Source organism: Carettochelys insculpta, chromosome 15, assembly GCF_033958435.1.
Source record: "Carettochelys insculpta isolate YL-2023 chromosome 15, ASM3395843v1, whole genome shotgun sequence".
NCBI lineage: Eukaryota > Metazoa > Chordata > Testudines > Carettochelyidae > Carettochelys > Carettochelys insculpta.
This window is the reverse complement of record NC_134151.1, coordinates 39658196-39682990: the sequence shown is the minus strand read 5'-3', so window position 1 is coordinate 39682990 and position 24795 is coordinate 39658196. Positions and strand designations below refer to the sequence as shown.

General features: G+C 55.9%; 1 protein-coding gene across 3 annotated transcripts in view; it reads left to right on the top strand.

Moving 5' to 3' along the window:
- GRK6 (G protein-coupled receptor kinase 6) overlaps positions 1-21383 on the top strand; it is a 48540-nt gene extending 27157 nt beyond the window's left edge. The window contains exons 6-16 of one of the 3 annotated variants that reach the window (XM_075009548.1): positions 5956-6048; positions 6430-6493; positions 7300-7440; positions 9306-9496; positions 10097-10134; positions 10314-10403; positions 13813-14021; positions 14668-14805; positions 15442-15579; positions 15855-15989; positions 19679-21383. In XM_075009548.1, the coding sequence (XP_074865649.1) occupies positions 5956-6048; positions 6430-6493; positions 7300-7440; positions 9306-9496; positions 10097-10134; positions 10314-10403; positions 13813-14021; positions 14668-14805; positions 15442-15579; positions 15855-15989; positions 19679-19729 (1288 nt within the window). In that variant the 3' untranslated portion in view covers positions 19730-21383. Of the gene's footprint in view, positions 1-5955; positions 6049-6429; positions 6494-7299; positions 7441-9305; positions 9497-10096; positions 10135-10313; positions 10404-13812; positions 14022-14667; positions 14806-15441; positions 15580-15854; positions 15990-18924 lie in introns of all 3 variants that reach the window. The other 2 variants (XM_075009550.1, XM_075009549.1) reach the window with 2 other exon arrangements.
- The last annotated feature ends 3412 nt before the right edge of the window (positions 21384-24795 follow it).

Genomic DNA, 24795 nt, shown 5'->3' with positions numbered 1-24795 from the left:
TGCGCAGCATGCAGCATTGGCTGGCGAGCGTATACAAACCGGCAGCACACAGTTCACAGGATGGCGTCGCCCACAACGGAGGTGCGCAAATCCCTGCAATGGTGGGTAAACCCCGAGAACCTGCTAACAAGGGTACCCTTCCACCAACCACACGTATTGGTTTTTCTTACTACAGATGCCCCCCTCATAGGGTGGGGAGCACACATGGGCGAAGAGGTGACGCAAGGGCTGTGGTCCTCTATGGAGCAGTCACTGCACACAAATATACTGGAGCTCAAAGCAGTGTTCCACGCCTGCAGACACTTTCAAGACCAACTGAAAGGCAAGGTAGTCGGGATCAGTACAGACGATACCTCCACCATGTTTTATATAAATCGGCAAGGAGGAGCTCGGTCCCGTGCCTTATGTGTAGAAGCAGTCCAGTTGTGGAACTGCTGCATCGCCAACAATGTAACCTTGAAAGCCTCGTACTTACCAGGCGCTCGCAATGTGAAGGCAGACCAGCTGAGCAGGCGTTTCGCACTCACGCACGAGTGGCAGATCCGTCCCGATCTGCTGCAACCGATTTTTCCACGCATGGGGTTTTTCCCCAAATAGACCCTGTTTGCTACTCAGCACAACAAGAAGTGCCCACGATTCTGCTCCAGGGCAGGACTGGGACGGGGGTCCCTGAGGGATGCCTTCGCGATCTCATGGAGGGGCCCCCTGCTTTACGCTTTCCCTCCCACAGTGCTCATCCACAAAGTGTTGCAGAAAGCCAGGAGGGAAGGAACCTGAATGATCCCGATAGTCCCAACGTGGGATCGACAGCAATGGTTCCCCCTATTCCTGCGCATGTCGGACCGGCCACCGATGTCCCCTCCGGTGGCGCGGGATCTGCTCACGCAAGCCCAGGGGTCCATAGTGCATCCGCACCCCCAAAGCCTGCGACTACAAACGTGGTTAATCCATGGCTCAGCTCCCTAGAGAGCACATGTACGAAGGAAGTGCAGCAAGTCCTAGAAAGTAGCAGGAGGACTTCCACCAGGAAGACCTTCAAGCAGAAATGGACTCGCTTTACGGCATGGTGTTCTACCAAACAGCTAGCCCCCTTTCGGTGCCTATGGCTGTGATATTAGAGTATTTACTGGACCTCCAGAGAGGAGGACTCTCGCTATCCTCGTTTCAGATCCACCTGGCCGCCATTTTGGTGTTCAGACACGAAGAGGAAGGGCACACGGTGTTCGCCCATCCCATGGTTACCAGGTTCTTCAAAGGGCTGGTAAGCCTATACCCCCCTCAGAAACCGCTTCCACCTCTGTGGAACTCGGACCTGGTGCTTAATGCGAAAGGGGACCACCGTTTGAGCCTTTGGCCACGGTTTCCCTCCGCCTCCTTATGATGAAGACGACCTTTCTTCTCGCAATCACGTCAGCTCGCAGGGTGAGCGAGCTTGAGGCAGTTATGGCAACGCCGCCCTGCGCTGTTTTTCCAAGGAGGCGGTAACCATACGGCTGCATCCAGCCTTTGTTCCTAAAGTTTTTTTCTGAGTTTCATACTAACGAACCTATTGTTTACCCTTGTTTATCCAAAGCCTCATAACTCTAACAAAGAGGCGCACCTACACCTCCTGGACGTGAGCAGGCGCTAGCCTTCTATATGGACAGGACCAAGTCCTTCCGGAGAACGGATAGGCTCCTAGTCTCTATCGCTCCCAAATCAAAAGGAGAATGTCTCTCTTCGCAGACAATCTCTAAGCACATCGTATCTTGCATAAAAATGTGCTACAAACTCAAAAAGACTCCTTTACTGGCCACGCCCAGGGCTCATTCCACTAGGGTGGTGGCAGCATCAATAGCCTTTTTTTCAAGGGCGTTGCGCTAAAAGACATTTGCAGAGTGGCGACCTGGTCATCCTGTGACACCTTCGCCAAACATTACGCCCTTCACAGGGTATTCCAAGAGGATACCCGTCTCTCGGCAGCGGTCCTCTCGGGGACAAGCTGCACATAATCCGATTACCCACCTCCTATCTTGGGTTACTGCTGGGTAGTCACCTAATGTGGAGCACCCACGGGGACACTCGAAGAAGAAAGAGAGGTTACTCACCGTAGTAACGGTGGTTCTTCGAGATGTGTCCCCGTGGGTGCTCCGCTACCCGCCCATCCTCCCTGCTCCGGATCTCTGTTTAGTGTTTTGCAGGAGCATCCGAGGCAGTTGGTCAAGGAACTGGCGGGGACCGGATCGCGCACATGGCCGGGAGCGCGCGGGGGAGCGGCGCGCACCGGCGCATGCGCGGTCCGGCAGAAACTGCTTGGAAGATCCGATCTGCGGCGCCGGGCGAGCCCGCCACCTAATGTGGAGCACCCACGGGGACACATCTCGAAGAACCACCGTTACTACGGTGAGTAACCTTTCTTTTCCCTGTTAAGCCAAGCTGGTTGCCTACCATATTTGCATTTCTTACTATGCAGCGGGATGATTTGTTCCTGTGCCTTCAGTAAGACTTCTTTAAAATACTGCCAGTTCTTTTGAGCTCTTTTCCCCTTCATCTTCATTTTCTAAGGGATCCTGCCCATCAGCGAGTTGAACTTTGCTCTTTTGAAATCAAGGATCTGTAAGTTACTGCTCACCCTTCTTCCTTTTGTCTGGATCCTGAAATCTGCTATCTCATGGTCACTGCAGCCCAGGTTGCCTCCCACTTCTACTTCTCCTACTAGTTCTTCCCTGTTTGTGAGCAGCAGGTCAAGTTGTTCATGGCCCCTGGTTGGTTCCTTCAGCACTTGTACCAAGAAGTTTTTCGTGGTGTTTGTCATCATTCTGAGGGGAGCCTAGTTCTGATGGTCAGCCTAAACTACCTTTTGTTGGACTCCCCAGTCCATCTCTTTGGGACAGGTGCTCTGCCTACCCGAATGCTGTTTGCATGTGGATCTGGCTGCTGTGGACACCTGGTAGCAACCACGAGTCAGGGGACTCCAGGAGGTGGAGCATGCAGGGGCCTGAAGTCTACTTGTGTAGGGAGAGCTACAGAGAAGGGGCAGGGGTGTTCTGTACCTTGTATGCCTGCAAAGCTGTGGTGTCCAACGAATTCTGAAGCAGTAGCCATGCTGACAAACTAGTCATATTATTGTGAAGATATTTCTTCAAGCCAACTAGCTGCATGAGGCTGGCACATTGGATGCCACAGCTGTAAAGGAAGCTGGTCTCTTCACTCCCGGCCCCCCTATCCAGCTCAGACACTGCCTGGTAGGATACTAGCTCTAGCAGTAGCTTTTGTGGAATGGAACCAAAAGTGTTGTATGAGCAAGGACTCTCCAGTCTGGGCCCTGCTGTCTCTTGGCAGCCTCCTGAAAAGGGAAGCGCCCATCTGCTGCTCTTGCTTTCTGCAGGACTCCTCTCATTAGGCTGGCTTTGGCGCTGGCCTCAGGAGCCAGAAATGCTTCACACGGGTTCCCTGGCAGCCACCTGTGCCGACTTTGCATCTGAAATAGTGGAGCCCTGGGATCCTGCTTCAGGCTCCTACACGCAGCAAAGGTGCCTCAGCAGATGATTAGTGTCTGGGTGTGGGCCTTGGTGAGGAGATGTCATGGACTCAGTTTGTGCTCTCTCCTGGCCCCGTACAGTCCCTGGGCAGAACCCTCTTCGGTGCCACAGCCCTTCTCAAGGGTCTGCTGTGTTTCAGGGTTATGTCACAGGCCCTGCCACCTCACTGAGTGTCCAGCATGCCTACTTCTCACTGTGGTTCTCCTCAAGGAACCGCCTTGCTCTTCACCCCGGTGCCTTGTACTCCCAAAAGGAATAATACAGCAGTCCAGTTCGCTAGGCTAGAGCAACTTTCAGCCAGTGGAGAACACAAGGATTTATTGAACATCTGAAGCAGCACAGGAAACTCTCTGGACCTGACCTCCCTGAGCACAGTATATCTAGGTCTCTCCTGCATCCAGGTGGGCTCTGCCTGCTCTTTCTTCCCAGTCAAGTAGTTTCCTCCTTCCAGCGGGGCATCCTATACTACTGGCCCCGACAGCTACTCCCTAGTCCTTTGTCTTCTGTCCCAGGTAAACAGATCACTGGGGTCCTCTGTCCTCCATCCTTTGTTACCCCCTGCCTGGAACTGACTTGTCCTCTCTCCTCAGCCCTTTGTGCTCCCACTGGCCAGAACCAGCTGACTGCCAATCTGGGGTGGGTCTCTTAGCCACCAGGTAGCTAGGGTTCCTCATCTCCAGGCCATTGTCCAAGGTCCCAGCTGCTAGACCAGGTCACACCAGGTCCTCTGCAATGACCAACCCTCTCTCATCACCTTGATAAACATGCAGCACACAAGGAAACTGGGGCATGTGCACACTGATCACAAAAACGCAACAAAAATCCTCACCATTGTCATAGGGCGCTGCGGCTAAGGGTTCCTTCTCAAGGGGCAGACCGCACCTCATCTGTGTGTGTGCAGCAACGACAGGCCAGCCCAAGGGTGACATTGTCATAGGGCGCTGCGGCTAAGGGTTCCTTCTCAAGGGGCAGACCGCACCTCATCTGTGTGTGTGCAGCAACGACAGGCCAGCCCCAAGGGTGACATTGTCATAGGGCGCTGCGGCTAAGGGTTCTTTCTCAAGGGCAGACCGCACCTCATCTGTGTGTGTGCAGCAACGACAGGCCAGCCCCAAGGGTGACATTGTCATAGGGCGCTGCGGCTAAGGGTTCTTTCTCAAGGGCAGACCGCACCTCATCTGTGTGTGTGCAGCAACGACAGGCCAGCCCAAGGGTGACATTGTCATAGGGCGCTGCGGCTAAGGGTTCTTTCTCAAGGGGCAGACCGCACCTCATCTGTGTGTGTGCAGCAACGACAGGCCAGCCCCAAGGGTGACATTGTCATAGGGCGCTGCGGCTAAGGGTTCTTTCTCAAGGGCAGACCGCACCTCATCTGTGTGTGTGCAGCAACGACAGGCCAGCCCAAGGGTGACATTGTCATAGGGCGCTGCGGCTAAGGGTTCCTTCTCAAGGGGCAGACCGCACCTCATCTGTGTGTGTGCAGCAACGACAGGCCAGCCCCAAGGGTGACATTGTCATAGGGCGCTGCGGCTAAGGGTTCTTTCTCAAGGGCAGACCGCACCTCATCTGTGTGTGTGCAGCAACGACAGGCCAGCCCCAAGGGTGACATTGTCATAGGGCGCTGCGGCTAAGGGTTCTTTCTCAAGGGCAGACCGCACCTCATCTGTGTGTGTGCAGCAACGACAGGCCAGCCCAAGGGTGACATTGTCATAGGGCGCTGCGGCTAAGGGTTCTTTCTCAAGGGGCAGACCGCACCTCATCTGTGTGTGTGCAGCAACGACAGGCCAGCCCCAAGGGTGACATTGTCATAGGGCGCTGCGGCTAAGGGTTCTTTCTCAAGGGCAGACCGCACCTCATCTGTGTGTGTGCAGCAACGACAGGCCAGCCCAAGGGTGACATTGTCATAGGGCGCTGCGGCTAAGGGTTCTTTCTCAAGGGCAGACCGCACCTCATCTGTGTGTGTGCAGCAACGACAGGCCAGCCCAAGGGTGACATTGTCATAGGGCGCTGCGGCTAAGGGTTCTTTCTCAAGGGGCAGACCGCACCTCATCTGTGTGTGTGCAGCAACGACAGGCCAGCCCCAAGGGTGACATTGTCATAGGGCGCTGCGGCTAAGGGTTCTTTCTCAAGGGCAGACCGCACCTCATCTGTGTGTGAGCAGCAACGACAGGCCAGCCCCAAGGGTGACATTATTACCGGTGGCTGCTGTCTCACTGGATGGCTGGCACTCCTGGGAAAGTGCTCCTGTGGTGGGGAGCTTGGGGCAAAGCCTACCTACCCTGGCAGGGATGCAGCTAGGCAGGAGGCCAGCTACCACTTGGAATAGCAACATGCTGAGCCCGAGTCTGAGTTGGTGAGCTGCTCCATCCCACAGACAGCATTTACAACAACCTCCTGCCCAGCAGGCATCACTGACTGCCTTCCCGTCTCTCAGGCTCATCCATGACTATCTGAGTGTGGCTCCCTTTGCTGATTACCTTGACAGTATTTACTTCAACCGCTTCCTGCAGTGGAAATGGATGGAAAGGTAATTCTGTCCTGCTCCTCTCGGCAGCGCTGCACCCCCGGGCCCTGCAGGCTGGGGGCACTGCTCAAAGGGAACCTTCACCCCGTCCTTTGGTCCTGGTGGAAGCCAGTCAGGTGGGAGCAGATGTTCCAATACTTCACATCAACACAGGGTGCTGTTCTCCTCAGCACCCCCAGGCCCTTTTTCAGGCTCGAGACAGCCATGAGGCCCTCCTTTCCCTGGGGCTGCAGACCCATAGTTACCCTACCCCCCGACTCCCTGGGCTAGCTCAAGCCAGATGTGCCTGCTGTACCAGGGTGTCTGGGGGACTTGTGCCATGCAGCATGGCTCCTCCCTGCTCCCCCTCCCACCTCATGTTTGCCTCTTGTGCTTTGTTCACAGGCAGCCCGTGACCAAGAGCACTTTCCGCCAGTATCGCGTGCTGGGAAAGGGAGGCTTTGGTGAGGTGAGTGGCCAGCATGTTCTCCTGCCTTTGAGGGTGAGGGAGATTCAGGGCCCAAAGCTTTGTCCAGCCAAAGGGCCCAGCCTGTCTCCTAGGATAGGACTGGCCTTTGCTTTCTGACCCAGTCCCCAGGAAAGACTTACTTGCTGGCCGCCCTCTGCTCCTGCTCCCCTTTTCTGAAGCTGGGCAAGCACCTCCTGTTGGACACTAGAGCTGTGGCAGGTGGGAAGGAAGAGCCTGGCACACTGTGTGTTCAGGAGAGGCAATTCTGGGGCACTTATGGCACCTGCCACTGTGTGGGAAGAAGGCCAGTATCATTACCTCCCATTTTACAGATGGGGACACTGAGGCACACAGCTGGGATTTTCCTGTGTCAGTGGCAGAGCTGGAATTAGAATGCAAGATTTATGGACTCCCAGTCCCTTGCTTACACCATTCTTTTGCACCTCTCCTCAAGCATCCCTCCATGGTGGCCAATCAGTTGCCGGTCTTGTGAGCACCTGGTGACAGGTGTCCAGGTTTCACTGCCATGTACTCACAAGGGGACAGCTCAAAGTTGGCCAAAGCAGGTAACAAGAAGAGTTAGCTGGGAAGGTCACACAGGGGCCTGCAATCAGTGACCAGAAGGCAAGGGAAGCTGAGTAGACCCCACACCAGGGAAAGACTGGCTCTGGTGGCCTGCTTGGCGGGCAGACCCAGAAGGGCGTGCCAGAAATGTTAACAGTTTGCCTAGGGCTGGAGTCTGATCCCTTGACCTGCACCAGCTGAGTCCAGGGTTAAGGTCTGGCCTGCATGCTGGTTTCCTCCAGGTGTGTGCATGCCAGGTGCGAGCCACTGGGAAGATGTATGCCTGCAAGAAGCTGGAGAAAAAGCGGATCAAAAAGCGGAAGGGGGAGGCCATGGCCCTGAATGAGAAGCAGATTCTGGAAAAAGTGAACAGTAGGTTTGTAGTAAGTACATGGGACCTGCTTTCATTTTGCATCCGGGGACTGAGACGCGGGCTGCCCAACCCGCAGCTCCCTACTCTTTAGAGGCTGCCTATGTGGGCCCTACTGTGACCTTTCCCAGTGGCTGGGCTGTAAACGTGCCGTCTCCCTGGCTGCGCACAAGAGGACATGGTCACGTGCTCTGAGGAGGGGTCGGGGAGAACCCAGAGGATGCGCTGATCTTCAGTCCCCCTCCTGTGGTCCATGTTAACAGGAGTCATCAGGACTGTACTTGCTGCGTGCTCAATGGGGTGCGGAAGCATTGGGCAAACGCCAGTCATGAGTGAGCCACAGCAACCCCCACAGCCCCCCGGGGTTCTACCTGCAGCTCTCCGTCGCCCTGGTACATGAGAGCCGTGCGTTTACCTGCCCCTGCTAGACACCCCCACAGCCCCCACAGCCCACCGGGGTTCCACCTGCGGCTCTCCCTCGCCCTGGTACATGAGAGCCGTGCGTTTACCTGCCCCTGCTAGACACCCCCACAGCCCCCACGGCCCACCGGGGTTCCACCTGCAGCTCTCCGTCGCCCTGGTACATGAGAGCTGTGCGTTTACCTGCCCCTGCTAGACACCCCCACAGCCCCCACGGCCCACCGGGGTTCCACCTGCGGCTCTCCCTCGCCCTGGTACACGAGAGCCGTGCGTTTACCTGCCCCTCCTAGACACCCCCACAGCCCCCCGGGGTTCCACCTGCGGCTCTCCCTCGCCCTGGTACATGAGAGCCGTGCGTTTACCTGCCCCTGCTAGACACCCCCACAGCCCCCACGGCCCACCGGGGTTCCACCTGCGGCTCTCCCTCGCCCTGGTACATGAGAGCCGTGTGTTTACCTGCCCCTGCTAGACACCCCCACAGCCCCCACGGCCCACCGGGGTTCCACCTGCGGCTCTCCCTCGCCCTGATACATGAGAGCCGTGCGTTTACCTGCCCCTGCTAGACACCCCCACAGCCCACCGGGGTTCCACCTGTGGCTCTCCCTCGCCCTGGTGCACGAGAGCCGTGCGTTTACCTGCCCCTGCTAGACACCCCCACAGCCCACCGGGGTTCCACCTGCGGCTCTCCCTCGCCCTGGTGCACGAGAGCCGTGCGTTTACCTGCCCCTCCCCGACAGTAAACGTGCATTTAGCTGTAAGGGAAAGCTCAGCCCATGCAGCCAGCCCACCTCTGAACTGCTGCCGCTTAGGGGTTATGCGTACAGGTCTCCTGAGCGACTCTGGTACCTGTTCCCGTGCCCGAGGACCAGGCAATGCACGGTGTGGAGCCTGCTGCTTCTGGCTGTGTAGCACTGAGCAGTGCAACAGTTCCTGCCAGATAGGTCTGTCGAGTGGGGGCCTGCATGAAATGGTTCCACAAAGCTGCTTCCTGTCCAGGTCTCTTGCTCTCCCGGCTGGCTAGCAGCTTTTGTTCTGACCTCTTCCCTGGAGGTTTCCCCGCTTCTTCTAGAGACAAACCAGCCCGTTCACTTCAGTGTGCAGTCCAGAGGGAAGCTCCTGTGAGCCAGGGCTCTGCCTAGCCAGGCTCTCTAGCCACTCTGCCGTGGGAGACTTGGGTTTGAAAGGTTTTCCTCTCTGCAGCGTCTGCCCTGGCTGGCTAAGGGCTTTGCAGCGGGAAGGCAGGTGAAGCCAGAAGAATAGGTGGAGTGCAAATGCCTCTCTTCTAAGAGGTAATTCCCATTATGTCTGATAGTTGATGAGGATGCAGAACGGTTCTAACCTTGCCTGCCAGGTAGCTGTGCCCATATCAGGCTGCCTGGGGGGAGCACGGTCTCTGTCAGCACCTCTATGTGCAGCAGTATTGTTGTCTTCTAACAGCTTTTCCACCCTGTCTTGCAGGTGAGCTTAGCCTATGCATATGAGACTAAAGATGCCCTCTGTTTAGTTCTCACTCTCATGAATGGAGGGGACCTCAAGTTCCACATCTACCACATGGGCGAGGCTGGTTTTGAGGAGCCTCGGGCTGTGTTCTATGCAGCTGAGATCTGCTGCGGCTTGGAGGACCTGCACCGGGAGAGGATAGCGTACAGGTGAGCGAGCTCTCCATGTGCTTCCGGGCAGGGGTACAGATGTCCCTCCCATTGGCAGAGCTCAGGATTTGTGCCCTCCGGTGATGGTGGCAACAGGGCCTCAAGGGGAGACACAGTCTGACGTTTAATGGGCTGGTTGTTTCACTAGCTGCAAAGGCAAGAAGGCTCTGGGGAGCGCACCTTCTGCAAGCTCGTCCCTGCCCATCCTGCAGGAGGGTCCCCCTGGCCCTGGTTTGTGGGAGTGGGGGAGGCCTGGGAGGAAAGGCTGGCTGCAGCCCGGTGCTGAATGGGCTTGTATGAGGGAAGGAGCTCAAGATCTTTTCACTTCCCCTCTCTCCCTGTGGCTGGAGTCCGACCTGCCAGCCCCAGAGTGAATGGGGCTGTGCCAGACTCTCCTGGGGACAGGGATGGGACTGCAGGAAGGCAGAGCTCCTTGCCTGTGGGATGGTAGCAGCACCCATCGAGGGCTGTACAGACAGTCAGGCTGCAGTATCAGGCAGAGCCCCGGTGTGAGCTTACTTGTAGGACTGTCCTGGGCTGAAGCTGAGGCTGTTGCTGCTCTGGGGCATTTCTGATAGAATCCTCTCTCTGCGATTGTAGGGACTTGAAGCCAGAGAACATCTTGCTGGATGACCATGGTGAGTCGAGAGCCGCAGGTGGGAGAGGAGCCAGGATTGCGTGGCGGTGCTCTAGCCCTGTGCCTGGATTGTGGATGCCTCTCATTTCCTCCTGTGAATCAGGGCTGCTCTCTGCTCACCAGCAGCCAGGGCCTATCCCTTCAGCTCCTGAGCACCTAATGTCTTATTCCCACATTCAGGTCACATCCGTATCTCCGATCTGGGGCTGGCTGTGCATGTGCCTGAGGGCCAGACGATCAAGGGCCGGGTGGGGACAGTTGGTTATATGGGTGAGTATCTCCTACAGCAGGAACTCTGGAAGCTTTATCTAAATAACATGATGCCCCCGTTTATAGATTTGAAGCGTTTTCAGTTTGCATAATGCCCTCTTCTTCGAAAGTTTGCCTCCCTTCCTGCCCCAGCGACCTTGCCTAGCCTGTGGCCTTCAACCTGCCTGTGGCCATAGGGAGATGGCGAGAGCAACTACCTATACCAGTGTCTGTCAACCTGTCAAGGCGACTGTCCCCATTTCAAGAGTCCTGCTTGTCTTGCGCATTCTCAGGTTTCACCTCACTTAAACTACTTGAAATGCCCACTCACACGGGAAAAGGGCTCCCTCGCTCATTTTTACCATGTAACTGTAAATTCAACTGGAACATTAATATTGTACTTGTGTTTCCCTGTATAGTGTGTGTATATACCGCAGTAGAAACAGGTCAGTGTCTGTATGAAATTTTAGTTTGCTAGTGCTTTCTGTGTAGCCTGCTGTAAAATTAGGCAACTCTCTAGCTGAGTTGCTGTACCCCAGGGAATAACTCTGCATGCCCCCAGGGGTACATGTGCAGTACCACTGGCCTACACAATCCCTCTGTTCATCACTTTAAACTGCATTCCAGCACGAGTTCCATGGCTGGGGGTAGGCTGGGGGGATTGTGCTTGTGAACTGGGTGTCTGTGGACAGACCCCGCACAAGACCCTTGGAATCTGATTTAGAATCTTGGTAGTCATAGAATCATAGAATACTAGGACTGGAAGGGACCTCAAGAGGCCAGTCCTCGACTGTGTAACCGTGGGACATGGTGGCTTCCATGAAGTGCTGCCCTACACTCCCAGTGAAAACAAGAGACAGAAGCAGGGGTGCCCATAGCTTGGTGTCTACTGACAGAGCTTAGCAGTTGTGGTATCCTCAGCAGGGTGAACAGAGTGAGGGGATGGTGTGTGTGCTTACTGAAGACTAGGCACTGGTTCGACATCTCTCCTGTGACCTAAGGTGCCTAGGTACACACACTGAAAATGCCAAGGTCAGGGCAGTCTGCAAAGAGAGCAGATTCTACCAAACATGATGGGTAACACTGCAGTTAGATTCAGCATCCTGTCACAAACTCTGCTCCTGATTTCCCCCCACACTGCTTATCAAGAAGACCAAAAAATAAATGGCCCCCTTTCTGCAGTCCAGTATCTGGCTTGCAGTCAGCAAATAGGTTCAGAAAAGTGAGAAGTTATTTAAAACTCTGCTTACTATACAAAATGTTCTTCTGATCCCCAGTGGACCAGCTACATTAACAGATCAATACTAGTTTGGATCTTACCCAAAATGCCGCGGTGCCAGCCAACCCTTTAGGATCTAAAATGAGAGGGTTATAATAAGAGAAAGGAAAGAGAAGACGGTTGTTAAATTGTCCCCCTGGAACACATCCAGAGTTCCCTGCTCAAAGCTTCTGTTTGTAGAGAAGCTGCTCCAGAGGTGGGAAGCAGGACTGAAGACAAAAGGGAGAAGATGCAGCTACCTTTTTATAGCCTGTGCCATGTGATGTGTACCATCCTCTGTCCCACACACCAGCTCCCAACATATGAGCTTGGAAAAGCTCCCTGTCCACAGGCATGTCCCGCTGACTCTCAGGCCTAGCACCAACTTCTCAGTGGGTTTGTTGGGCAGCTCAACGCACGTGAGGGGCCCTCCATGAGGCGCACACACTGCTTGGAGATGCAGCTGTATCACACACATTTACAACTCCTAGATTACATGTGTACAAACGTACCTAACAAATGCTGACTTGCCCCCCGAGTCCTTACCTGGCTGGCTACTCTGGGTCATTGCGATATTAGAGTACTGGTGTCAATCAGACTATAAATGGACCCCACGTTCCATCCAGTATTACTGGGAGCAAAGGCAGTTGTCATGTATAACTGGTATAACTAGTGGGGTTCCACAGGGGTCTGTTTTAGGACCGGTTCTGTTCAATATCTTCATTAACGATTTAGATATTGACATAGAAAGTACACTTATTAAGTTTGCAGATGATACCAAGCTGGGAGGGGTTGCAACTTCTTTGGAGGATAGGGTCATAATTCAAAAGGATCTGGATAAACTGGAGAAATGGGCTGAGGTAAACAGGATGAAGCTTAATAAGGACAAATGCAAAGTGCTCCACTTAGGAAGGAACAATCAGTGTCACACATACAGAATGGGAAAGGACTGCCTAGGAATGAGTACAGCAGAAAGGGATCTGGGGGTTATAGTGGACCACAAGATAAATATGAGTCAACAGTGTGACGCTGTTGCAAAAAAAGCAAACATGATTCTAGGATGCATTAACAGGTGTGTTGTGAACAAGACACGAGAAGTCATTCTCCCACTCTACTCTGCACTGGTTAGGCCTCAGCTGGAGTATTGTGTCCAGTTCTGGGCACCGCAGTTCAGGAAGGATGTGGAGAAATTGGAGAGGGTCCAGAGGAGAGCAACGAGAATGATCAAAGGTCTAGAGAACATGACCTATGAAGAAAGGCTGAAAGAATTGGGCTTGTTTAGTTTGGAAAAGAGAAGATTGAGGGGGGACATGATAGCAGTTTTCAGGTATCTAAAAGGGTGTCATAAGGCAGAGGGAGGGAACTTGTTCTTCCTTGCCTCTGCGGATAGAACAAGAGGCAATGGACTTAAATTGCAGCAGGGGAGGTTCAGGTTGGATATTAGGAAAAAGTTCCTAACTGTCAGGGTGATCAAACGCTGGAACGAATTGCCAAGGGAGGTGGTAGACTCTCCATCACTGGAGATACTTAAGAAGAGGTTAGAGAGATGTCTTTCAGGGATGGTCTAGAAAGTGCTTGGTCCTGCTGTGGGGGCAGGGGGCTGGACTCGACAGCCTCTCGAGGTCCCTTCCAGTCCTACTCTTCTGTGATTCTATGTACAGCAGCTGAGCAGGGTCAGGCAGCCTGGGTATGCTGAGCACACTCCTGCCACAGGCTTCCCCCAGCAAAACTGTGCCCAGATACCAGTGGCTGCACAGCCTTGGGGCTGAACAAGCCTCCTGTCAGTTTTCACTGGTCACAGAAATCACACTTTTCACACAGTGAATGTTGATCTTTTTCAAGAGTCTTCCCAGACACAGCTCCCTAGCTGTGGCCCTGGGACATCCCTGGGAAGCAGAGAGCTATTGGACCAAACGGTGTGCCCTGTGTATGACAGAAACAACCCCCTGGCTTGAAGTGCTGCCACATCCCCAGCTCTGCTCCTTCCAGCACTGATAGCTCCAGGGCAGAAGAGCTGGGGAATTGCTAAGGGGTGGAGGAGGCAGCTAGCAAGGAATTCTTGCCCAGCTCTCCTGCCTGAGCTATTCCCAGCCCCTCTGTGACTAGGTGAGACTCCTTCTCTGCCTGGTGCATCCATTCTCATGTTGCACACGTTTGCCCTGCCCCTTGCAGCTCCTGAAGTGGTGAAGAATGAGCGCTACACCTTCAGTCCTGACTGGTGGGCTCTGGGCTGCCTCGTCTATGAGATGATTGAGGGCCAGTCACCGTTCCAGCAGAGGAGGAAGAAGATCAGGCGGGAGGAGGTGGAGCGGCTGGTGAAGGATGTACAGGAGGAGTACTCGGAGAAGTTCTCGCCTGGCGCTCGCTCCCTCTGCACCATGGTACCAATGCCCTGGGGCCACAGGTGCAACTCCAGGGGTGCTCCAAGCTTGGAGCACCCATAGAAAATAAATAGAGGTGCTCAGCATTCACCAGCCACAGCTGTTTGGTGGCTGGGGTAAGGGCAGAGAACAGCAAGTGGGAAGGCGCCTGGGAGGGGGTGGAGCAGATGGAACAAGTGGCAGAGCAAGTGTATGGCTTCAGGGGAGGGGGCAAAGTCAGGCTGAGAAGAGGTAGAGGGTGGATGGGGGGAAGTGAGGGCGTGGTCTCTAGGGGTGGGGAAAATGAATCCCCCGAGTCTGCCCCTTGCCTCTGCAGATGGCCAAGCAGCAGCTCCCAGGCCTGCTGTCCTTGGATCAGCTAACACTGCTCAAGTATCTTCTGTTCTAGCAGAGTTGACTGGGGTTGAGGCTGCTGAACTGGGTGGGAGATGGGGGAGCTGCACCCCTGGCACTCAAAACAAGGGGTGCAGAGTGCACCAACTCACTCTGGCAGCTACCTGGCTGGGGACCCTGTTCCCTAGGAGGTCACTGTGAAGATCAACCTAACCCTCTAAGTGCTGCTGTTCCAGCTGTCTTCCTCCCCAGGTCTCTGCAGAAGGGCCCTGCCCTCTACTTGCGGTTCTCACCCTGCTGTCCTGCGTTGCAGCTGCTGTGCAAAGACCCTGGGGAGCGGCTGGGATGTCGAGGCTCTGGAGCCAAGGAAGTGAAGGAGCATCCTCTTTTCAGACACCTGAACTTCAAAAGGCTGGAAGCAGGCATGCTGGAGCCCCCCTTCAAACCAGACGTAAGTGTATCCTGGGTAGACTGGGGCAGTAGCGCTGTGGGGAGCTCTGCTGCTACATTACTGCTGTCCCACTTATGAGGCTCTTACCCAGAGGAGCAGGGGCCCTGGACCCACATACTAAAGGGGTGACCTGCTCTGCTGGGGTGCTCCTGTAGCCACGGCCCTGGGAGGTTTACAAAGCTTACAAAGGCAGTTTCGCTGTGCTGGGTGCTAATATTTCCCCATTAGACTCTGACAAAGGCTCACACCCCCCTGCCTGATCTGACGTGTTTTTTTCCTCTTTTGATAAGTGCTGTTGATACTGGGCCATTTCCAACTTGCTGAATAGACCTTGTCAGCTCTGGCCCTCCCTCTTACTGGGACCCCACTCTTTAAATACCCCTCCGAAATATCCACCCCACCACTCATGCATCTGATGAAGCGGGTCTTTGCCCACGAAAGCGCATGATCCAAAGTATCTGTTAGTCTATAAGGTGCCACAGGACTTCTTGTTGTTCTCTGGCCCTGGGAGGGATGCTGTTGAAATGAATAGGGTAAGTGGAAAGGGGACTGCCTGGCAAATGATGGGAGTCCTGGCAGTGACCCATGGGGCTTGGCTCTGCTGCTGCATGACTTCTGCCTTTGCTTCTCTCCCAGCCCCAGGCCATCTACTGCAAGGACGTGCTGGACATTGAGCAGTTCTCCACGGTGAAGGGGGTGGAGCTGGAGCCCACAGACAACGATTTCTACCAAAAGTTTGCTACAGGGAGTGTGCCCATCCCATGGCAGAACGAGGTAGGGGAGGGCTTGGGCGCTGCCAATCATAGGACAGCACTTGACTTGGTCCAGGCCTTGAAGAAGGTGCCTGCAGAGCCTGGTTTCTGTGCAGTAACTGAGTGAAGGTTCTTGGCAGTCTCTTGTGCCATGTGTGATCAGCCTTGAGTGGGGTGGGTAGGGCAGGGCCTTTTCTGGGCTGTTCCTGTCTGTGGCGCTCCAGCCCCCAGGATCCTGTCTGCTGGGGCAGGTGGGTGAGTGTCTGTCACCCTACAGCTGTCTCCTTTCTCACCTAGATGATTGAGACGGAGTGTTTCAAAGAGTTGAATGTCTTTAGCCTGGATGGCTCCGTGCCCCCTGACCTGGACTGGAAAGGGCAGCCTTCTCCGCAACCAAAAAAGGGCTTGCTACAGCGTCTTTTCAGCAGACAGGTAAACCCCCAAGTGTGGAGCAGTCCCTGGCCCTTGAAGACAGGTGATCACACCCACCTCCCCTCTGTACTGAGGCTGCCAGTGTCCCCACCCTCTCCCTCACCCAGCAGAGTCAATGGCAGGAGCAGATGCAAGGTGGCACCAGAGGAGTAGGGCCTCACAGGTGGTCACCAGTATGATTTGGGCTGGATTCCAGGGCAGCTGCACTTCTCTGACATGCCAGCTGAGACCCTCTCCTGGCGGTCGGGAGCCTGGCAGATCCTCTAGCCTGGGTGCTCTGGTCCCTAATGGCTGGAGTGCTGAGCTGTGTCCACGGGGCCTTCAGCGTGCGCTCCTTTCCCTGGGTTTTCAGGCCTGCAGTTGATGGAGTTTTGTCCCCCTCAGCAGTTACCTGGCAGATCATCTGGCCTTGCCAAGTGAGCTGCTGCCCTGCATAGGCACCCCCACGCTCGTGGCCCATTCCTGGTCATGTCAGCTCATGCTGGCTTGATGGGGCTTGTATCTCATGAGGGAAGCTCACAGGAAATGGGGAGCGGTTCTCACAGATGTCCGGCCCCATCTCTTCTCTCCTGAGCACCAGTCTTCCCAGGTTTCCCTCTTGATCTACACACCCTGGTCTGAGAACAGTAGTGTCTGGAGCATGGAGACTCTTCACTTCCCTGTGCAGGGCCAGCTTAGTCCTGGCGAGATCCTGCCCCTCCCTCTGCACCTATCTCCCAGCCTAGGGCCCTGCCATATTCACCACCCATGCTGGTGAATTTCACAGTCCAGAGGCTTTTAACAGTTGTACATTTCATGACTTCAGCTATTTTCAATCTGAGTTTGTACAGTGTTGGAATTGTCAGGGTCCTGAGCTAAACTGGAGGGGAGTGTCACACAGTTATTGTAAGGAGGTCTGGTATTGGTACCCTTAGTTCTGCAAAGCTGCTGCTGGTGGAGCTGCCTTCAGAGCTGGCTAGCTGGAGAGGGGTGGCTGCTGGCTGGGAGCCCAGCTCTGAAGGCAGAACCGCTGCCAGTACAGAAGTAAGGCTGGTATGGTGTAATATGGCATTGCCACCCTAACTTCTGCACTGCTGCTGACAGGGCGCTGCCTTCAGAGGCTGGTGCCTAGCCAATAGCCACCACTCTCTGGCTAGCCAGCTCCAAAGGCAGCACAGAGGTAAGGGTGACGGTGCTGCCAACTGCCCTGAAATAACCTTGCGCGCACACACTTGTGCAAAGCCTTCTTGGGTTGGGCCTCAGCACCTTGAGAAGTGCTGGTTGCTGTGTGAAATCTGTAGAGTACAGGGCGGGAGCACATGAGATCGGACTTCACGGAGAGACGGAGTTTACTGTCCACAAGGCATTTTTTAATGGCCATGAATTTGGTAAGGCCTTACCTGTGGCATCTGAAAAGGAAAAGCCAACTGCAGCCAGTGCACTGTTGTCAAGTCTCTCTGACCCCAGGAAGGAGGTCAGGGCGCCTCAGCTCATGTGAGACCCTAGTTCAGACCCACATGTGTGGACACAGCCACTTGATCACCTGGATGCTGGTGTGACCCTGAAGCTTTCCCAGATGGTCAATGGCTTGTGCAGACTGCAGCCTCTGGACTGTGCCTTTATTGGACATGGGACTGAAAGCAGCTTTTCCCGTAAGCCTGGCTGCTCCCTGGGCTTCCTTTAGGGGCTGTCTACACCTCCTTTGCTCTGGGACACCCCTTCTGATTTCAGAGGGCGGGGGCAGGAGTCAAAGCCTGCATGCCACTCTGCTGTCAGACAGGATCGTCAGGAGCCTGCAGCCCTCCAGAGGGCGAGAGATTGTTAGGCCCCTGCTGCTGATGCACACGTCCTTCCTGGATAGCTCCAGCCTGTCCGCAGGATGTTTTCTGGGCTGGGCTGGGCTGCGGGATGACCAGTTCCCTCTCGCTCCCTTTATTAGCTTGTACCCTGCATGTACTTGGGCCCCATTGTGCTGGGCACTGCCCCAAAGAGCTCAGTGTGGCCTGGAAATACTCGTGAAGTGTATGATAGACGAGGGGTTGGGCAGCGGGAACGGCTAATCCCAGGCTGGGCTGGGCTGGGCTGGGGTGCACCAGCTGCCCTGGAACGCCCCTGCCTGTGCTGGCCTTGCCTCAGGAGCGCGGGGACGAGACCCTGCAGAGCAGCTCAGGGAGGGCGTCCTGCTGGAGAAGAGCAGGTAGAAGTGGGCGAGGCAGGACCCTGCCATTTGCGGCACGGAGGCCGTGGGCACAACGGTCCCTCTCGTTTGCTCCATCTGGGGTGGAATAAACTTGTTTCCGTGCACTGGGCAGGTGTAGGTGTGCACCACCCATGGGAACACGCTGCTGCCGGCTGTGGGTGTTCTGCTCGTCGGCTGGGCGGCCGGTGGTGGAGTGAGCGGTCAAGTCGGCACCGTGTAATTTGGAGGAGTTGAGGTCTGTGCCTCCCTCCCAGGCGGAAGGACCAAGTGCACCAATCTCAGGGTGTCAGCTCTCCAAGTCCCCAGTGTCACTGGGTCCCAGCCTGGCCCAGCCTGGAGCAGACAGAGCGTGCCACTGCTGCTTGGGCACAGCTCTCCGGTGACAGTGGGGGCAGAGCCACGTGGCCTCATTGGCATGGAGCAGCCTGATTTGTACCCAGGGATGGGCATAGCCTGAGCTGCTGCCACTGAGCTCTTGCCTAGCAGGTGTGTGACCTGCACACATGCATGTCAGAGCAGCCTGGCCCAGGCCCGTTCCAAGCTGCCCCCTCTGCTGGCCCCTGCTTTTCCCTGGCAGGCTGTCAGCATGGCTGTCCCTCTTTGGTGTGGTTCTCTGGGGCTCTGTCCTGGCACAGGATGGCTTGGAACCAGCTCTGGGGCTCCTGTCTCTGGCAGGGGGGTGGGGGCTGCAGCAAACATTGGGCCCTGCCTGGTGGGACTCACTGGCCTCTTATGCCACATCTTTTCTCTTTCCAGAGGTGAGCAGCCCCTCCCCTGGCTGCTCTGCCCAGGGAAATACCTGGTTGCCTAGACTCACCTGCGGACTTGGCAAGACCCTGGGGAAGAGGAGTCTTGTCCTTCAGTGCCTAATTCTCCCCCTCCTTCCCCAATAGAGCAAATGCTGCTTGTGTGTGTGAGAGCCATTAACCCTGCTTCCCTGCACTCGCTGCCTCACCCAGCTTGAGCGGGGCTTTGCCACTGCTGCCCACTCAGCCGAGGCGCATATTGCCACTGCTGTGGTCGTGGCTCCTGCCAGCCCCTGGCTCCCACCCTGGCCTCTGAGTCATACCAACCCCGGTGCTCTGGAGGGTTTGGTCTATTTGTATAGGCCTGTGGGTTCTGAGGGCACAAGGACTGACCACGATCAGCCATGAGGGGCTGGCAGAGCTGTCTTGCCCAGATCCCTGCCCTTTCCCTGCTGAGGGAGCTGGCTGCTTGTGGGCCCCTCCAATCCAGGGGCCCTTGGGGGGTTGACAGTGGGTCAAATGTGAGCTGGCTGCTCTGTCTTTTGCAATTCTGTGGTTTTCAGTGTCTCAAGCCCTTGGCCCAGCCAGCTTGGGAGTGTTCCTCCACTCCAGGGTCCAGCTGGAAGGACTCCCTGGGGTGCTAGTTGTCTTGCCAGGCGGTGCCCCGTCCTGCTCAGGGCAGCTGGGGGCATGTTGTTTTGTACCCGTGCTCACCCTCTGCTTGCTGTGCTCCTCTCTCCCTCTCGTTGCCCTTCTGACTTTAGGACTGTTGTGGAAACTGCAGTGACAGCGAGGAAGAGCCCAGCCGGCTGTAAAGCCCAGCCTGTTCTCACGCCCAAGACCCTCTTGCCTTCCCCAGGCCCCCAGCTGTACAGCACGCCAGCCTGACGGACAAGGTAGCAGCTGCCCTGCCACATGGGAGTTGTTGACGGTTTTGCACATCTCCATTGTGAGACACTCGATGTTCAGCTCCAGAAGGAGTCTTTGGGGTGTCAGCAGCAAGCGGGTGCCAGGGAGCGCTGTGCGCTAGGGCCTCACTGTGCTCGCGGAAAGCACGCGGCTGGCAAGACCTGGATACTTCCGAATCTCCTGCTTGGGACTGCTCTTCTGCCACTGCTGCTCTCCTCCCTGGAGCAGAGCGGGACCCCCAGCGCAGGTTGGGCGCTGGCGCGAGCAGGTCCAGTGACACATTCCAGTGGCTGACCAGTCTTGCAAGCCCCGAGTTTGCTGTATTTATATAGGTCTGTCTGTACGTATGTATATATCATGCACAGGTTTTTAATTTCTTGGAGGAGAGGATCCTTGTGTGTTCTCCTCCCATGGACTCTGGGCCCAGGGCTTCCCACGGTGCGGGAACTGCTGTGCTGCTTTCCCTGGCAGTCTTGGGCAGGGGTCCCTTGGCCACTTCTGGCACCTTAGTGTCTAATGCATCTTCCATAAGACCCTCTGGGACTGCTTCCAAAGAGCTGGTTCTCTGAGGGGCATGCAGCTGCCGTCTCCTGGCAGCAGAAGGAGAGGTCCATTGTGCGCACACGCCACCAGCCCTCTGGGCACAGGAAAGCACCATGCCAAAGCATTTACCACTAAAGACCCCAGCCTTGGGCCCTTCAATGCTTCGCTTCACTCCATTTGCCCTGGTGGGCACCTTTCCTCCTTGACCAGCCTGGCTCTTGCTGCCTCTGGCCCTTTTGCCAGGAGCCAAGATCAGCCTGGCTCTTTTAGACCACATTTAAGCATTTGCCACTCTCTCCAGTGAGGCAGGGTGTGACCTTTCCCAAATAAAGCTGCGAGCCAGGCCAGGCTCTGGCCTCTGTACATGATGTGGGGTAACTGGCCAGCTGTCCTGGCTGCTGCTGAGAGAGATGTGAGAGGCTTGGGAGTCCCCTGGCAGAGCTGCAGCAAGTCAGCAGCTCATTGTGCTGGCTGGCAGAGACCGTAGTCGGTGCCCAGCATCTCGCTTATCCTTGTAGCTTTCATTTTGTGCAGATGCCATAGGAATGTGCCTCTGTCCCCATGGAGGACAGTGGGTCTAAGCCGTGGGGCCAGCAGCTCTGCCCAGCTTGGAGGTACAAAGCTGCTTTCCGTGGGATAGCCCCACTCAGCCCATCACCTCCAGGCTGGGACCAGCTGGTGCTGAGCTCCTGGGACCTGTGCCAAAGGCTTAGCACACCTCACACTTGTTCTGTGGAAATCTGTTCCAGTAAGAAGACTGCAGCATCTGAAATTTTGTGCCTTCAGGGAGGTGAAAGGAGAGGGGCTCAGGGTCCCCCCTGGAGCCGGGCATGGCCCTAGGGAGCTACTTCAGCCCAGGGCCCTGCTCTCAGGTCCATCCGTTTGCTCTTGTCCAGTACTGTTGCTGGCTATCGCGGCTCTCTTCTCCATGCATTGGGCTGGTGGCTCCCCAGTCAGACCTGTGGTGTGATTCGCTTGCATTGCACTGATGGTGGAATATTTAAATAATTTTTAACCTTTTTGTTATGTGTAAGTTCTGTCATGTCTGTTACTGCCATGCAGGGGTGAATACAGTGAGCACAGCACGCTGCCCACTGCTTCCTCCTTGTGCCACCGTCTCTGCCTCTTCCTGTTTGGGGAGAGCTCCCCCACTCTGCCCAGGAGCCTACAATGAGCCTGGCTGCTAGGCGAGCCAGGGGCATGCAAAGCAAAGAAAGGTGCTTGCCTCTCCTGGGCCTCGCTGCTCCTCTGCAAACTTGCATTCCACCAGCCTGTCAACTTGAAGAGGCTTCCCAGGGCATCCACCTGCCAGTTGCCTTTGGCTCCCAGCCACACCCATGCTCCCCAGGAGTCCAGGTGTCACTGCTCCCATTCTCTGCCAAAGCTCTCTGCAGTGGTCAGGATCCCCTCCTCCCTGTCTGTCTGAGTCACTCTGCAGCGGCTCAGCCACAGCTTCCCCTCCTGGGGCACTGGGACTCGTTTTTGGGTGCTCTGTTGCTCCCAGGTAGCACCGCTGAGTTGCCTCTGGGGTGCTGAACCCTGTCCACATGGCAGGGAGCACAAGGAGCTCTGAGGAAAGGAAGGCAGCATTTGATCAGCAGAGGGTATGTGGGGCGCACTGTGGAGGGAGAGCACAGATGCATTACCCTCAGCACAGGGGCCTGGCTGCACAGACACTCCCATCCCTGAGCTGAGCAGGGTCCCCTCTGGGAAGCCCCCACCAATACACCCAGTCCCTTCCCGCTGCTGTGCTTCGCCATCTGCGCAGTGGGGGTGGGGAGGGAATGGCTGGACTGAAGAGGCTGCGTGAGTTCATGGCAGAGCTGGGGGCTAGCACTCCCTGGCTGAAGAGGGATTGCAGCTATGCTCCTGCAGGGGCCATGGAAGAGAAGAGGGAACCCATTTAACCCTGGCCCTGAAGCTTCCTGCTGGGGGGAACTCCAGCTAGCAGGGGAGGCCAGCTGTGTGCGTTGATACCCTAGTGCATGCTCAGCCAGAACACTCACCCGTGCTGTCTGATGTGCTTCAGCCCCTCCCAATAGGCAGCCGGGAGCTAGAGCTGGGACTTACCTGTAAGCACAGGCTAGGCCTCCAGCCACGGCAGTGCTAGTTGGGCAAAGAGGTGAGTTCTCGAAGCAATGTCAGGGCCTGTGCAGGGTGCCACCTTCAGCCCTCACTGCATTGCCCCCTTTGTCTCTCTCCAGCCATTAGTGCTTCCCCCAGAGACTTGTTTTTTAATCCCTCCTGCCCTCCGCTAATCCCCCCAACTTGCCAGAGGAAGCTGCTGCCCCAGCTATGGCATTTTCCTACATTGAGAAGCTGGGCGTCCACTCCCTGCCTCTGTGGCACCCTACATGCAGGGGAGGGCGCAGGCCCTGCTTGACCCAGGTGCCGTCAGGTACACAAAACCCGCAGCTGCGAAGACCCCTGTGTGTAACTCCCTCCTGTTCTGCGGGGCAGGTGCTCTGTCTAGCTGTGGCCTTGGGGCTTGTTGCAGCACTTAGACTAGCTGGAGATGGTCCTAGTGTTGCTCTCCGCCTGGCGTGTTTGCCTGGCACATGCTCCTGGCTGGGGCAGCAGCGGAGGGCTGCGCCACAGGGTTAAACTTCCAGCTGGAGTGGGCTGCTTCCTTGTTAGAGTTGGGGCCCTTCCACAGCCACAAGCACAGTCTGCTACCTTCTGCTCCAGTGTGGGCTCTTCCAGGCGCTGGGAGGCTCCTACTTGAAAGGACCGTGCTGCTGTGCTCGGACAAGGCCTAGCATCCCGTGCCCTCCCCTTAGAGGGCACCCTCATGGGGGAAGCTGCCCTCCTGCTCTTGTTTGCTGGAGCTCAGCCCCAGCTTCCCCCCCACACCCGGGGCCTTGGGGTTTGATCACTAGAGGGTATGTGGGGTGGGTTGTGGAGGGAGAACACGGATGGATTTCCCTCAGCACAGGAGCCTGGCTGTGCAGCCGCTCCTCTCCCTGAGCGGAAGCAGGGTCTGGCACTGGGGCTGAGCAAGGCCCCTCTGGGAAGAGGGGAAATGGGCTCTGTGCTTGTGTCCCAGTCCCGGACCAGACTGAGGCTGTGGCTCAGGGAGCTGCCTGGAGCACAGGTACCTGCTGGGGGGTGTACACACATTAGGCCCCTTTCCCTCAAAGCAGCCCTCCCTGTCTGAGCTTCCCCCCTTCGCGTGGTGCTCAGAGCTGGCCCTGGAGTCTGGCCAGCTCCAAGGCTGGTTCTGCTGCTGGTTCTGTTTCTGAGAGCAGGGTCGGGGGTGGTTTGCGGCAGGTAACTCAGACAGCTGCACAGAGGTGAGGTGAGCCTGCGGAAGGCCTGTGCCTGCAGCGGAGCAGGCTGCCCCTGCTGTCGCTTTAACTTAACCCGAGTGCCAGAGGTCTCCCGAAGGGGAGGGCAGCCGTTCCCTCCGCCTCACCAGGGCCCCTCAGGCCCCGCTTCCAAGTCACTTTCTGTGTGGAAAAGGGTTCTTCTGCCAAGCGTTGCACTGGTTTTCTTGGCAAATGGAGAGGTGTTTAAAGGCCATTTGTTCCCCAACAGTACGTTTGAAACAGGCTTGCAAATTGCTCTTTCCCAAGAGCACCCAGTTCTCAGTGATGCCTGAAGACCTCGGCTCCAAAGCTTAAAAACAAAAAGGAATCGTCTTCAGCGCTTGGAAGTGCATCATTGAGGGGCCAGGAACTGAACTAATCCTCTGACAAGCACTCCCCACCTGGCTGCCTCCTGCGGTGCTGACCCAAGTGATCAGCCTGGTGGGTTTGTCCAGTTCCTTTGAGGCTGGGGAGGCAGGGTGTTGGCAATGTCTCTTTTCCCTACTCCAGGAGGAATCAATCCCAAAACAGGTTCTTTGTTCACACGTCAAAGCCTTTTTTTTACTAGCACTTGGCTCCAAAGCTCTTGCTCGGAGCTTTGTTTTCACGGTCATGATCCCTGTGCTGCTTTTTGCCCCCTTCTCTCAGCTTTTCTGGGCTTTCATGCTGTTTCTATCACAGACACGCAAACCTTCACAAAACAATAGCCAGGGAAATTTCCTCTGCCTGTTTTAGATTCTGGGTTATATAAAGAAGTTTAGTGCCTGTTACAGCTACTTTAAATGACTGATTCCAGGCTGAGAGAAACAAGGTGAGTGAGGTAATCTCTTTAATTGGGCCAACTTCTGTTGGTGGAAGGGACAAGTTTTTGAACCTCAAAGAGCTCTTCTCAGGTCCATCTTTCTCCTGGCCTGAGGAAAAGCACTGCGAATCCTTAAAGCTTGTCCCTTCCATCACCAGAAGCTGGGCCAGTGTACGCCTGTTCTTTGAGCGATTGCTCGCGTGCATGCCCAACTGGGTGTGCGCTGGCACCTGGCCAGTTGCCAGAAAATGTTTTGCTCTAGCTGGTAGCCAGCGGGTTGGAGTGGCGCTGATACGGCGACCCACATATGCACTTTCTG